The sequence below is a fragment of the Mesoplodon bidens genome (assembly GCF_964165515.1).
Source record: "Mesoplodon bidens genome assembly, chromosome: X".
Taxonomy (NCBI): Eukaryota; Metazoa; Chordata; class Mammalia; order Artiodactyla; family Ziphiidae; genus Mesoplodon; species Mesoplodon bidens.
In genome coordinates this window covers 96,782,479-96,798,042 of record NC_138163.1, presented here as the reverse complement: position 1 = coordinate 96,798,042, position 15,564 = coordinate 96,782,479, and the positions used below count along the sequence as shown (strand labels likewise).

The following is a 15,564-nucleotide window of genomic DNA, read 5'->3' as shown; positions in this document are numbered from 1 at the left end:
TTCGTGGGCCCCTTGGTGCTGCTGCCCACCGCCAGCAGCTCTCAGCGCAGCAGCGCCTCCCAGACGCGTGGCCGCCCACTCCCCGCACCGGTAGCTCCACGGATAGAAGCTGCTTTGCCGCCCCTCCCACCTGCTGCCCGACCCGGGTCTCTGCTAGGGCTTGAGGGTCTTGGGACAGTGTCCTGTAGTTCAGGCCCCCCTCTCAGCTGTAGGGGAGATGCCAGCAGCAGGCATGGCCTTGTTGTGCCTTGTTCCTCCCACTGCTCCCGGGGCGGCTCAGCGTCTGCTGGGCCAAAAGGCCGGCTGCCAAAGCCTCAGCCCACCCTTGGCCTTGGGAGCCCGAGGAAAAGGTGAAGAGGAGGCGAGCAGCAGGCACAGACTGTGCAGGGCTCCGATAAGATGGGCGTGGGACATGCCTCTTCGGGCCCGGTGGCCTTGGGAGCTCTACCCCGCTGCATCTGGGGTCCAGGCCTGTCCCAGAATGGAGCTGGGGCTTCATCCTTATGGGGCAGAGCAGAACCTGGGGTGGGCGGGGAGCCTGGGACAGGGATGGGGACACGCTCAGTCTCAAAGATGATGGCCTATCACAGCTTCTGCCAGCGCTCCTCAGGACCCGGCCTCTGGGGGGCCATTGCCCAGCCCCAGGGGCGTTTCTGGACTTGGCTACCCTTCCTCCCCTGGCCCCGCAGGGCTGGGGGAGGATACATGGATGAAGGGAAGGACGAGGAGAGGGGAGGAGACGATGAAGGGGGTCAGAGCAGCGATTGGAGCCGAGAACTGGAAGCGCCTTAAAGAGACTGCGCGGTCCCCGCCCCCCTTCCCGCCAGCCTCAATGAATTAGAGCTGTGTTTCCCAAACTTGCCTGATCATAAGAATCCTCTCGGGACCTAGTTAAAGATACAGGTTCCGGAGCACGTCCCTTCGAGACTCTGATTCAGTGGGGCTGCGGGTGGAGCCAAGGAATCTGTAATTTTAACACGCTCCCCACGTGATTCTCGTGAACAAGCAAGTTTGGGAAATATTGAATTAAAGGAAACGGGGCCTGGCTGCAGAGCGGCCTCCGCTAGAGGGCTACGGCGGGAGGATTCCCGGGGGCGTCGCCTGCTTCCGCCGCCGCCTCCTTCAGTGAAAGTCCCTTTTGGGTCCAGCTGCCACAGCCACCGCGCTCCCTCAGGCCGGGCGGGGGACACCCCAGGTCTGCGTGGCCCCCGCGCCGCCACGCCCAGTGGCCGCTTGAGCCCTGCGAGCAGGGGGAGGAGCCGCCGCCAGTGGAGGCGGAGGAGCAGAGGAGGCGGAGACGGCGGAGACGGCGGAGAAGGCGGAGAGGAAGGTGGAGGCGGAGGCGACGGTGGAGGGGAAGGTGGAGGCGGCGGGGAAGGTGGAGGCGGCCGGGAAGGTGGACGCCACCGGGAAGGTGGAGACGGCAGGGAAGGTGGACGCTGTCGGGAAGGTGGAGACGGCGGAGGGTCCGGGCCAACGATTAGAGCTCAAGCTGGAGCCCGAACCCGAACCCGAGCCGGCACGGGAGGCGGAGCAGGGGCCGAAGGGGGAGCCGAAGCGGGAGCCAGAGGATGAGAACCCGGCGAGGAGCGGCGGTGGCGGCGGCAGCGACGAGGTTCCTCTCCCCACCCTTCCCTCCGACCCCCCGCGGCCCCCCGATCCCTCCCCGCGGCGCAGCCGTGCCCCCCGCCGCCGACCCCGGCCGCGGCCGCAGACCCGGCTCCGTACCCCGCCGCAGCCTAGGCCACGGCCCCCGCCCCGGCCCCGGCCCCGGCGCGGCCCTGGGGGTGGATGCCTGGATGTGGATTTCGCTGTGGGTCCACCAGGCTGTTCCCACGTGAACAGCTTTAAGGTGGGAGAGAACTGGAGGCAGGAACTGCGGGTGATCTACCAGTGCTTCGTCTGGTGTGGAACCCCAGAGACCAGGAAAAGCAAGGCAAAGTCGTGCATCTGCCATGTGTGCGGCACCCATTTGAACAGACTTCACTCTTGCCTTTCCTGTGTCTTCTTTGGCTGCTTCACAGAGAAACACATTCATGAGCACGCCGAGACAAAACAACACAACTTAGCTGTAGACCTTTATTACGGAGGTATATACTGCTTTATGTGTAAGGATTATGTATATGACAAAGACATTGAGCAAATTGCCAAAGAAGAGCAAGGGGAAGCTTTGAAATTACAAGCTTCCACCTCAACCGAGGTTTCTCACCAGCAGTGTTCAATGCCAGGCCTCGGTGAGAAATATCCAACCTGGGAGACAACCAAACCCGAGTTAGAACTGCTGGGCCACAACCCAAGGAGAAGAAGAATTACCTCTAGCTTTACCATCGGTTTAAGAGGACTAATCAATCTTGGCAACACGTGCTTTATGAACTGCATCGTCCAGGCCCTTACCCACACTCCGATCCTGAGAGATTTCTTCCTCTCCGACAGGCACAGATGTGAAATGCCAAGTCCCGAGTTGTGTCTGGTCTGTGAGATGTCTTCGCTTTTTCGGGAGTTGTATTCTGGAAATCCATCTCCTCACGTTCCCTATAAATTACTGCACCTGGTGTGGATACACGCACGGCATTTAGCAGGGTACAGGCAACAGGATGCCCATGAGTTCCTCATCGCAGCATTAGATGTCCTGCACAGGCACTGCAAAGGTGATGATGCCGGGAAGGCAGCCAACAATCCCAACCACTGTAACTGCATCATTGACCAAATCTTCACAGGTGGCCTGCAATCTGATGTTACCTGTCAAGCCTGCCATGGTGTCTCCACCACGATAGACCCATGCTGGGACATCAGTTTGGACTTGCCTGGCTCTTGCACCTCCTTCTGGCCTATGAGTCCAGGGAGGGAGAGCAGTGTGAATGGGGAAAGCCACATACCAGGAATCACCACCCTCACGGACTGCCTGCGAAGGTTTACGAGGCCAGAGCACTTAGGAAGCAGTGCCAAAATCAAGTGTGGTAGTTGCCAAAGCTACCAGGAATCTACCAAACAGCTCACAATGAATAAATTACCTGTCGTTGCCTGTTTTCATTTCAAACGGTTTGAACACTCAGCCAAACAGAGGCGCAAGATCACTACATACATATCCTTTCCTCTGGAGCTGGATATGACACCGTTCATGGCCTCGAGTAAAGAGAGCAGGATGAATGGACAGTTGCAGCTGCCAACCAATAGTGGAAACGACGAGAATAAGTATTCCTTGTTTGCTGTGGTTAATCACCAAGGAACCTTGGAGAGTGGCCACTACACCAGCTTCATCCGGCACCACAAGGACCAGTGGTTCAAGTGTGATGATGCCGTCATCACCAAGGCCAGTATTAAGGACGTTCTGGACAGTGAAGGGTATTTACTGTTCTATCACAAACAGGTCCTGGAACATGAGTCAGAAAAAGTGAAAGAAGTGAATACACAAGCCTACTGAAGTGACACACAGACCTACCTACCTGTAGTGGAAGATGACAGCACCCGTACTACAACTGGCATTGAGATTTAAAGGACCTACTTGCATGGCCCACGGGCCTGACAGAGTAAGAATTGAACAGTTCCCAGTGTCTAAAATGTCCTGATTGGAAGAGAAATAGAAGGGGCGGGAGAAGAGGCTCTAGTCTAAGCAGTCATTTAAAGGAAGATTAAATGGCAGGATGCTCTGGGTGGGGAAGGCAGGAGCAGGGAAATCCTGACACTGGTACATATCCTATATTCCTCCAAAAGATTGTGTGGGAAAGTGTGGGGTGGGAGGGGGGTGGTGTGGGGGGGGTGTGTGCCCTTGTAACCGTAAAACATCTTTCTCCATGGGTGTTTCAGCTTCAACTGACCAATCACATAACAGTTATATGTCTGGGGGGAAAAAGGAAAAGTTCATACAAATGTAGCCCATTACATATATGGGTTTGAAAGTGGAAAAGTGGAGGAGGCAGGGATATCTCATTGACAAACACCTTTGCCAGTTTCTTTGTATTCGTGATTTTTTGTGCTATTAAATGCAGTATTAAACAAAGAAAAGCCCACGTGGGCCTGTGAAACAAGAAAGAAGGGGGCTTTTGTATAAGGGGAGCAATTGCTCCAGAGGTAGAGAAGACAAGAAACACTGTAAGATAAGCAACCAACACAGACAGGCCTCAGCTAAGAGTATAGTGTGTGAGTGTTTTTTTTTTTTTTTTTTAAAAAAGCTGTATGATATACTTGAGCAAATCAATGAACCTCTTTGCGATTGTTTTCTCATCTGTACAATGCAGATAATTCCTACCTTAAAGGGTTACTGTTAAAGATTAAAGGATATAAAATGTGTCAAAGTATAAAGTAAAAAGGCTTGGAACTTTGTAGGGGCTCAGTAAGTGTTCGTTGGATCTGAAACTTCTTTGGACCAGGACCAGAATGCATTAGAGGTGAGGGTCAGCCCTACCTGAGACCCATGGACAGAAGGGACACACATTGTGTCACATGTAGTCACACACACACACACACACTTACAACTCCCTCCCCAGTACTGTCTACTTGAAGCCCCAAGGCAGTGGATCCCACCATTTTCCCTGTGTACAGGGCATCCCAGTCAGTTCCACACCTTGGACTGGGGGGAGAACCACAGCTGCCCCCCCAAAGTCATTATTCTGTCCATTTGGAAAACTGTCATGTTGTTATCATGACTCAGCACCCCAGTGATGGGACTCAGGGCCAGTAGGCTGACGGGCTTCCACGTGAGGGTGTTGGTGGTCTTTGCCCTCCAAAAGCATTATGGGCATAGCTTTGTTCACCTACAGGCATAGATCAGGAGAAAGACTGTTTTCCAAAGCTCATTGGTCCACCAGCCCAGGGGTAGTGGGGGAGTGGCATGTCGGCCTCCTCTCTGATTCTCACGGAGGGCAGAGTGGCCTGTGGAGGGCTAAGCTCAAACAGATGGGATGTGCCCAGGACGGGTTAAGCACTGGTGGTGGTTCCTTCTTTTCTCCTCAGCATCAGATACAAAAGGACCTAGTACCTAGAAAATCCTGAGGGGGAGGAGGGGAACTGAATGTTTCAGACCCATGGGGCTTGGATTCACTGGCTCTGGTAAGAGGCTGGGCTCCTCCAGGGCTCCCCAAGTCTACTTCACGGTCAGCTCATTTGGAAATGTATATTTATTTGTGTGGTTGTAGATGCATCCCCCGCTAGCTCATAGGCGTTTTTAGGACAGGGGTTGTGTCTCCTCTTGTACCCTGGGCTATGTCCTCAGCCCCTAGCACAGACCCTGGCACATAGTATTTGAAACGTTTTCCAGATGGATGAATTAACCAAATCACCTTCCTTTCACAACCAAATTTTCATCATCCCCCCACCCCAAGGCTCGTAATCCTCAGGAGAAAATGTAAAAAGTGTTATTTTTGATATCTTGTAGGCTGGGGGAGAGCAAGAGGTAAGTGGCCTCAGATGCCACTTGGCACCTTCATGCAGGTATCTGACTCCCCTTTGGGATGTGCGGGAGCCCTGCCTGGGAAGACCGCCATGTCCTCCTTCCTCATCTCTGCCACAGGAAGAGTTCAGTCGGGCATGTGCCACCAGATCCTGACTGCTTGCACAGATGCTGTCTTTTACATTTGTAAAACATTTTCATTTGGAAATAATTTCAAACTTACAGGAAAGTTTCAAAAAAACCAAATAGTATAAAGAACAGATTTACCTAATGCTTAACATTTTACCCCATTTGCTTTATCGTTTTCATGTATGCACTCCCGTGTGTGTGTGTGTGTGTGTGTGTGTGTGTGTGTCGGTGTGTGTCTGTGTGTGTGTGTTTGGACTGACTGAGGACAGATAACATCATGGACCTTTATGCCTGAGTACCTCAGTGTGCACTTCCTAAGAATAGGCATGTTCCCTACATCACAGTATAGTTAACAGCTTCAGTAAGTTAAACATTGGTATAATACTATTATTTACCATTTGTACTCCAGTTTTGTCTGGTGACCCAATAATTTCCTTAATAGCATTTTTCCTCTTCATCACAGGATCTGGTCCAGGACGAGCTATTGCTTTTAGCTGTCATGTCTCTTTAGCCTCCTTTAATCAGGAATATTTTCACAGCCTTTCTGCATCTTGTATGGCATTAGCATTTTTAATAGAATATTCTTCATTTTGGGTTTGTCTGATACAGAAACTGTCTTTTAAATACCCTGTACTCAGGAATAGTTCTAAGAGATATGAATGGCGCGAGACTGCTGAAGCTGATCTCCCTGTCTCCACTGGTGGAAGGCACAGACCACCAGAGGGAGCAGCTGTACCTGGCAGTTCCTGATTGAAGCATTCACCTCTGTCTGGAAAACACCATTGTCCCTCAGCAACAGGGGAGCCATTCAAGCCCAGCCCTATGCCCCTACCCATCACCAACCCCCAAATTGAGCCATGGAGTGTAACAGCAGCAGGGCCTGCTTTCAGATCACATCACTGTGGGAACCAGGGCATCACGTATTTGGCAGGTATGTGTTACCTTGAGCTCAAATGCCATTCAGGCATGTTTGAGCATGTCTGGTACATGGGCGGGCACCTCCATGGTTGGGGCCTCTAGGGGGATCAGGAGGTAGCACCCTTGGCACCTTCATCAATGTTCCCATGGTGGGCACAGCAGCAGTGGGGTGGCAGGGAGGGCGTAAATACTCCTGAAGCAGCTTCATGGGCAAAGCACACAAAAATGGGGCCGAGAATAAGTGAGGAAGAACATGGGAGATGCCCAAAACAGATTGGTTTGTGACATACTGGGGACTTTCAGACACAATTGGGCTATTTTACATGGGGGCTGGAATTCCTGTGTGAGCAGATGTGGCCAAGAGCTGGTGAAATGTAAGCTAATTCTTTAACTGAGACTCTCTACTTCCACAAGCTGATAAAGCCAGGGAAACTCAGTTCATATGTAGATTTATGATCTGGGCCCAGAAGGGTACAGGCAAAAGATGGGTGCTCACAAGTGGGGGCCTTATCCACCCATAGAGCTCAGGATGAGGGACCAAACAATGGGGTACTTACCTTTTACCCACTGCACATGCTTCCCACAGTTTCTTGGCCTAAGAAATTGGAAATCCAATTTCCAGTTGGATTTGGAAATCCAGAACCCTATCACTTCCCACTTCCTGGAGTAGCCAGGTGCTGAAACTTACTCTGGCCTATAGTTCACATTTGGTAACTGCCTCACTTCTTCCCCATCCACAGGGAATCCTGATCAGGGATGCCATCAACCAAGAGGTCTTTTCCAATCAAGAAAAAGCACTGTATAGCACATAGAATTCGACTCAACACACTGTAATCACTGTAAGAGAATATATAAGACTGGTAAGAATATGGAAAAGAATATATATATATATATATATATATATGTCTCTCTGTAAGTGAATCAAGTGGATGTACACCAGAAAGACACAGCATTGTGAATGAGCTTTACTCCGCTATAAAAATAAAGATAAGTTACAAACAAACAAACAAACAAAAATGGACCCCATACTACTCATTGTCATAACGCAATAGACCTGGTGCCAGGAACCTATGTGCGCACCAAATGTGTATTTCGCACCCAGAAGCAAAGGCCCTGGTCCTCTGAGAGTATGTAGCCGAGCACACACAGTAGTGTGTCATTTACACACTGACCTTCCCCTGCAGGTGACCTAATGCTACTTTTAAACTCTTGCATTGAAGCATATCAAATATACAGGAAATACACATATCATCAGGGTACAACTTCATGAATTTCTACAAAATGAACACACCTCTGTAAACAGCACTCAGATCAAGAAATAGAACATTACCCATAAGTCAGGCCCCCTTTCTGCTTCCTTATAGTCAATAACCCCAAAGGGTAATCCCTATTCTGACTTTTTTTCACTGTAGATTAGTGTTGCCTTTTAAAGTACCATCTATAAAAGGAACTGTTCAGTATGTACACTTTTGTGTCAGGCTTCTTTTGCTCAGCATTATTTTATGAGCTTCAGATCTTAAGTCCTGTTGTCAAGAACAATTATGTAGAGTGTCATTATTTCTGCCTAATGAACTAAAACTAAGGATTCCCTACTCTTCCTAGTGATTTCTCACTTATTGAGCCAATTCAAAGGGACCCAGGCCATTGCAAAGTTGGACCTTGAGAGGGTCTTTAATCACCTTCATGTACAAGAAAACAGTGGATGGAAAACAGCCTGCCAGATAAGTTTGGGCTTATTTAGGCACCCAGAAATGTTAATTTTGGACAATACTCCAACCCTGTTCCAATAGCTCCTGAATGGGATACTCTATTCTAGTGAGGCCTCAAACTTAAACGTGTGTCAGAATCACCTAGAGGGCTTGTTAACACACAGATTGCTGGGTCCCATCCCCAGAGTTTCCGATTTCAGTAGTCCTGGGATGGGGGCAGCATTGAGAATTTGCATTTCAAACACATTCCCAGTTGATGCTCACGCTTCTGGCTATGGGACCACACTCTGAGGACCACATTCAATTTGGTTTCACACTGTGGTACTTGGTGCCCAAGGAATCTATGAAGATGGCCCTGGAGAACACCTTGGGGAGCTAGAGGAGGGGCAAATTGGTGAGAATCAGGAACTCTGAAATATAAAATCAATAAGAGGGAGCTGTTGATTTTATATTTGGGGGTTCCAAGTAATATCTGAAGAAAGAGTTCTGCTACTAAAATTTTGTGGAGTTGAAAATCACTCTGCTAAGGAACTTCAGACCCCAGGGGAGTGATGTATTTAAACTACAGAGGTGGTATATCCGGAGAATGATCCAACATGCTACAGAGACCTGGCCTCATATGTACCCTTAATCTAGATGGTCCTGAAGGGGACTTAATTTCCTTGGCACTCAGAGAAGTGCGTATTTATGAGGATGGATATGATAAGAGAAAATGCTTAAGTATAACTACAGCACAAAATCATATGTATAAAGTATGATTTTCTTCTGGAAATATAGCACACTAAGATGACATGAATTGCACCCCCCTCAACTACAAGCACATAATAACACTAGATAAACTGTAACAAAAATTTTAACTTACAGCTGAGCTTAAAAAAACAAAAGGTAAAATCTCCAGAGAAAAAAGAAAAAGCCAGTCTAGTAATTGTAAACGGACACTGCAATAACCTATTTGTGGTATTGGTTCTAGATATCAGGCCGTAGGGGCTAGGGGCTCAGAGCTGTGAATCTAGTGCTCATGCAGGTACTGGCAGCCCAGCCTCAGGTCCACCAGAGGCAGAGAAGCTGTAATTAAAGCCTCTGGATAAAGCCTTTAGTAGCTTCTCTGTTCATTAAAAAGGGGTTTGGAGAGTAAGCCATGAAAAGTCTTATGCTCTCTCTGGAGCCACAAGAAGAAATAAAAATCCCAGGCCTATGTCATATGTGGATATGGGGTCTAAATTTACCCTACTGTGTATTATGGGAATCACATGCTGAAAAACTAAAACAAAAATTGGAGCAGAACAATTCAAACCTCTAGAACCTCAAGAAAAGCAAGCACATTTTTACAATACTGGGCACATAGAATCCCACAGAAGAAGACAATATCTGCCCAAGATGTACTCAGAAACAAACAATAAAAAGATTGTACTTGCAAAGAAATGACATGCCATGAAGATGAGTCACCAGTTGCCACACGGAGGAGAATTAGTACTCCCAAGAAATACTGATGAGATGGACTTCTACTCTTTTTTTTTTTTTGAGAGTGGAATAAGGACGTTTTCAGAAAAAAATAAACCTAAGAAAGTTCAGCAATAATAGACTTAACTAAAATAACTACTGAAAGATATACTTCAGGAAGAAGGAAATTGAAATTGGAGAGGAGGAATGAATAGGAGGCAAGGAACAGTGAACAAAAATTGGTAAACATGGGGCAATCTAAATAAGCATTAAGTGCATAAAACAATAATGTTGAATCATATGGAGGTATAAAAAAACTGGCACTAGAGCACAAAAACCCGTAAAACAGCAGGAGGCTATTAATATTTAAAGCATTCTAAGGCTCTTGTATTGTTTGGGAGGAGAGTAGGGATATTGCCTGCGTTTGGACCTTGTTAAGTCAAGCATGAATGTTTAAACATTTAAGAGTGTGGACTTCTAGTTTCTGGCAATGGCAGCCTTGGTTATTTCATTCAACTTTCCTACTGAAGTAATGAAATATACTGGATAAAAATTTTCAAGACCACTGAAGAGCTGAGAGGACAAAGGGAAACTTTCAGGCCAATTTTTGGATGAAAGCTTGTAACCAGACAGGTTAAGTAGAGTATTGGCACACCAAAGCCAATTTGCTCTGAGGGCATTTGCCTACATTGCTCACCTGAGCTTTGAACCAGTGGCCACACAGCGGTGGAGGGAGAGAAGTTAAGGCTCAGGGCCAGCCCATGGTAGGGGCTTAATAGGAGACCCTCTCCACATTAAGCTGAGACCCCAAAGAGCTACATCAGCTGTGTAAGGGCCAACCAGAATGAAATCTGCCCCTGTTCCCAACAGTCCCAGAAAACTGTACAAAAGGCTGTCTAGGCACCAAGCAGAGCTCTCTTGCTAAAAATAAAGGGTATAAAAAAGGGGAGTGGGATGGAGAACAGTATGGAGTTTCCTTAAAAATCTAAAAATAGAGTTGCCATATTATCCAGCAATCCCACTCCTGGGCATACGTCTGGGGAAAACTCTAATTCAAAAAGATACATGCACCTCAATGTTCATAGCAACACTCTTTACAATAGCTAAGACATGGAAGCACCTAAATGTCCATCAACAGAGGAATGGATAAGGAAGATGTAGTACATATACACAATGGAATATTATTCAGCCATAAAAAAGAATGAAATGATGCCATTTGCAGCAATATGACCTAGAGGTTATCATACTAAGTGAAGTAAGCCAAACAGAGAAAGACAAATATCATATGATACAGTTTATATGTGGAATCTAAAAAAACAATGATGCAAATGAACTGATTTACAAAACAGATATAGACTCACAGATGTAGAAAACAAACTTACGGTTATCAGAGGGGGAAGGGGAGGGATAAATTAGGAGTTTGGGATTAAAATATATACACTACTATATATAACATAGATAACCAACAAGGGCCTACTGCATAGCACGGGGAACTATACTCAATATCTTATAGTAACGTATAATGGAAAAGAATCTAAAAAGAGAATATATTACATATATATATATATATATATATATATATATATATATATATATATATATATATATATATATGTATAACTGAATCACTTTGCTGTAACAAATACAACATTGTAAATCAACTATATTTCAATAAAAATTAAATAAACAGATTATAAAATTTTTCAAAAGGGGGGAGTGGGTAAAAAATAAATCATCCCTGGGAAAATGAGGCCGCACTCCAGTCCTCAGATTTGCACCCCTATCACCCATGGCCTGAATCAGCCAGGGAACTTCAAGCTATTACTTTGGATTTAAGTGGCTTCCAGACAGGTAGTAATCCATATACTTAGTAGAAAGAAATACAAAGCCTCTGGAGGAGAATCTATCAATTCCAGGCCTCAGGGAACCCCCCAAAATAAGTTTTCAAGGGCACAGTGACCAGAAAACAGACTAAAATTGGCATACAAGGAAACAAGGCAACTTGAGTTAGAAACAGCAGGGATGAGAAATAACAGAAACAGACTCACACAGATTTCAGATAAGGGAATTACCAGGCCCATATTCTAAAACAACTATGTATACATGTTTAAAGAAACAAATTGTTAATTTGAAAATATCCACAGGGAAGAGAAATCTATAAAAAGTGATATCGCATATTGGGAAAAAATGAGAAGTAACTTCTAGAAGTGAAAAATACCAACTCAGTAAATGTATCTGGCAGAAATGTGGACATAAGTGAAGAGAGCATTAATGAACTAGAAGATAAACCTGAAGACATGATCAAGAATGCTGTATGGAGAGAGGAAACGAAATAGAAAATACAGGAAAGAGAGTAAGAGACGTGGAGGATACAATGAGAGAGTCTAGCACACATCTGATTATAGTGTGAGAGAAAGAGAATATGAATATTGATGGGGCAGAGTCAATATTTGAAGAGATAATGGCTGAGAATGTTTCTCATCCTAATGAAAGAAATCAACCCACACATTCAAGAAGCCCAACAAATCCTAGGTAGGATAAATAAAAAGAGGTCTAACCCAGACTCTGCAAAAAACCAAAGAGAGAGAAAATGAAGTCAGAGAAAGATGACAGATCATGTCATAGGAACAGTCATTAGACTGACAGCTGACGTCTCAACAGTCAGAAGATAGTGGGATGATCTTCAATTTGCTGATTGTTAACTTAGTATTCTATGCTCAGCAAAAATTTTTTTTTAAAGAATGAGAGTGAAATAAAGACATTTTCACACAAACATTGAGATAGTTCCTCACCAGCAGATACTCACTGAAGGAAATTCAAAGGAGTGTATTGTGAGTAAAAAGTAGAAGGAAAATTATCCCAGATGGAAGATATGGGATGAATGAAAGAATGAAAAGTAAAGATGATGGTAAACATGTGGACAAATGTAAATAAATATGAGGTATTAAACAATAATCATTTGTAGTCTAGACTTGAAATACTAGACAATAATAAGCATGTGAGTTGGGACAGTCAATGGAGTTAAAATGTTCTAAACTCTTGTATTATCTGGAAGGAAGGTAAAGGAATTTTTTTTTTCATTTTAGACTTTTGTAAGTTAATTATGCGTGTCATTATTTCTGAGGTAACCATTAAAAATAGAAACAGAGTGCAGTGCATAATTTCCTGATTTACACACTAGTAGAGGGAGAAAATGGAATAATTTAAAAAAGACTATATAGAGCTTCCCTGGTGGCAGAGTGGTTAAGAATCCATCTGCCAATGCAGGGGACATGGATTCAAGCCCTGGTCCGGGAAGATCCCACGTGCAGTGGAGCAACTAAGCCCGCACGCCACACCTACTGAGCCTGTGCTCTAGAGCCCACGAGCCACAACTACTGAGCCCACGTGCCACAACTACTGAAGCCTGTGCGCCTAGAGCCCGTGCTCTGCAGCAAGAGAAGCCACCATGATGAGAAGCCCGCGCACTGTAACGAAGAGTAGCCCCCACTCGCTGCAACTAGAGAAGGCCCGCACACAGCAACAAAGACCCAACACAGCCAAAAGCAGAGACCAAAACAAACAACAACAAAAAAGACTATATAACTTCCAAGCTACTGAACGGGAAAACCCCCATCAATCAAACTGAAGGCAAAAAAGGAGAAGAAACATAAAGAAGTGCTGAAAAATTAGGGTAAATAGAAAGCACAAATAAAAATGGTGGTAACAAATCCAAATACAATAATACAAGACAACAATAATCCACATGGATTAAATTCTCCAGTTAATAGTGTCAGATTGGATTTTGAAAAATCTAGCCATGTGCTCTTTAAAAGAGACATATCTAAAACAAAAGGTCACAGGTTGGAAGTATTAAGGAATGAAAAAAGATATTCAGGAAAATCCTAAATGAAAGAAAGCTGGTGTAGCTCTGTTTATAACACACAAAATAGATTATAAGACCAAAATCATTATTAGTGATAGAGAGCATCACTATGTAATGATAAAAGGGACAGTTCAGTAGGAAGATATAAAAATTCTAAATTTTATATATTTAGTAACATAGCTTCAAAATATACAAAGGAAAAATGGTCAGAATTATGAGGATAAACTGACAAATCTATAATCATAGTGGGAGATTTTAGCATACCTTCCTTAGAGACTGTTAGACTAATCAGACAGAAACGCCAATAAGAACATATATCTGAACTGTACAATTATCAAGTTCAATCTAATGGATGGATATATATATACACACACACACACAATAATATATATTACACATATATATATACATACACAAACACACACTCACAAATATATTGCCATGCACATAAGAGTTAATACATACACTTTGTTTTCAAGCAGACTTGGGATATTGACCACACTCTTGGCTATAAAGTAAGTCTCAATAAATACCACAGAATTGGTTTCATCCAGATCACCTTCCCTGAACTAACTTAAGTAGAAATAAACAACAACAACAAGCTTTAAAAATTGTTTGGAATGTTTAAAAAACACTTTTAATTAGCTCATGGGTTAAAGAAAAATCATAATGTAAATTAGAAAGTATTTAGAACTGAATGATAACATCGATATTAAAACTTGTGAGAGACTGCTAAAGCGGAACTTAGGGGGAACTGTATGGCCTTTAATACTTTTAATAGAAAGAAGGATGAATTTTAAGGACTTAATTGTCTAATTCAGGAAGTTAGAAAACTGACAACAAATTAACTGTAATGAAAGCACAACAAAGGTATAAGCTAGGTATAAGATCATAAATCAATGAAATAGAAAACAAGAAAGCAATAGAGAAGATCAATAAAACCCAAACCTGGTTCTTAGAAAAGATAAACCTCTGGCAAGACTGAACAAGAAAACAAGAGGCACAAGTGAATAATATTAAGAATGGATAGGGGGCTTCCCTGGTGGCGCAGTGGTTAAGAATCCACCTGCCAATGCAGGGGACACGGGTTCGAGCCCTGGTCCGGGAAGATCCCACATGCCACGGAGGAACTAAGCCTGTGTGCCACAACTACTGAGCCTGTGCTCTAGAGCTCGTGAGCCACAACTACTGAGCCTGCGTGCCACAACTACTGAAGCCCGTGCGCCTAGAGCCTGTGCTCCGCAACAAGAGAAGCTACTGCAATGAGAAGCCTGCACACCGCAACAAAGGGTGGGAGGGAGATGCAAGAGGGAGGAGATATGGGGATGTATGTATATGTATAGCTGATTCACTTTGTTATACAGCAGAAACTAACACACCACTGTAAAGCAATTTATACTCCAATAAAGATGTTAAAAAAAAGAAAAAAAAAGAGTAGCCCCCACTCACTGCAACTAGAGGAAGCCTGCAATGCAGCAACGAAGACTCAATGCAGCCAAAAATAAATACATAAATAAATTGATTTAAAAAAAAAGAATGAATAGAGTGACAAAATTACAGGTACAATGGATTTTTAAAAATAATTTTAAAATACGACAAACAACTTTCTACCAATAAATGTAAAATTGTAGATGAAACGAACAATCTTCTAAAAAAATATAACTTTGCAAAACTTATTTAAGGAGAATAGAAAGCCTAAAAGTTATATAAATATTTTAAAAATTTGAATCAATAGTTAGTAAAAATCTTCTCTCCCCTAAACTAAATTAAAAAATATGTTTCTAAGGTGAGATCTACCAAATCTACCTAATACAAACTGTTCCAGGAAATATAAAAGGATGGAATACTTCCACATCATTATGTGCAAAAAATATATAATCTTTATGGATAATAACCAACTTCATTTAGAAACCTAGACACAAAAATCCCCCAAATGCTAGCAAACTGAATTAGCAATGTATATGAAAAAAGTATATCATGTCCAAAGGATGCAAGGATGGGTTAATACTAGAAAATCTATTGAGACATTTGGCTAAAGATGGAGGGTTGAATCCCCCATTAGCTCTTCCTCTCTCCCAAGACCCCACTAAATTAATAGTAAAGGAATTTTATTTATT

At 44.2% G+C, this 15,564-nt stretch overlaps 1 protein-coding gene across 2 annotated transcripts; it reads left to right on the top strand.

Moving 5' to 3' along the window:
- The first annotated feature begins 1,370 nt into the window (after positions 1-1,370).
- Positions 1,371-6,218, top strand: USP27X (ubiquitin specific peptidase 27 X-linked). Of its 2 annotated transcripts, none has more exons than XM_081223242.1 (2): positions 1,371-3,527; positions 6,154-6,218. In XM_081223242.1, exon 1 carries the CDS (start codon positions 2,105-2,107, stop codon positions 3,419-3,421), a length of 1,317 nt encoding a protein of 438 aa, XP_081079368.1. In that variant the 5' UTR covers positions 1,371-2,104; the 3' UTR covers positions 3,422-3,527; positions 6,154-6,218. The 2 variants fall into 2 exon arrangements, with proteins under 2 accessions (XP_081079368.1, XP_081079369.1); XM_081223243.1 differs by lacking the exon at positions 6,154-6,218 and having other exon boundaries at positions 1,387-1,414; positions 1,451-3,699.
- Positions 6,219-15,564: the final 9,346 nt, after the last annotated feature.

What these genes read in the sequence shown, in the direction of transcription:
- USP27X (XM_081223242.1), top strand. Translation starts at nt 2,105, where the DNA reads ATGTGTAAGGATTATGTATATGACAAAGACATTGAGCAAATTGCCAAA.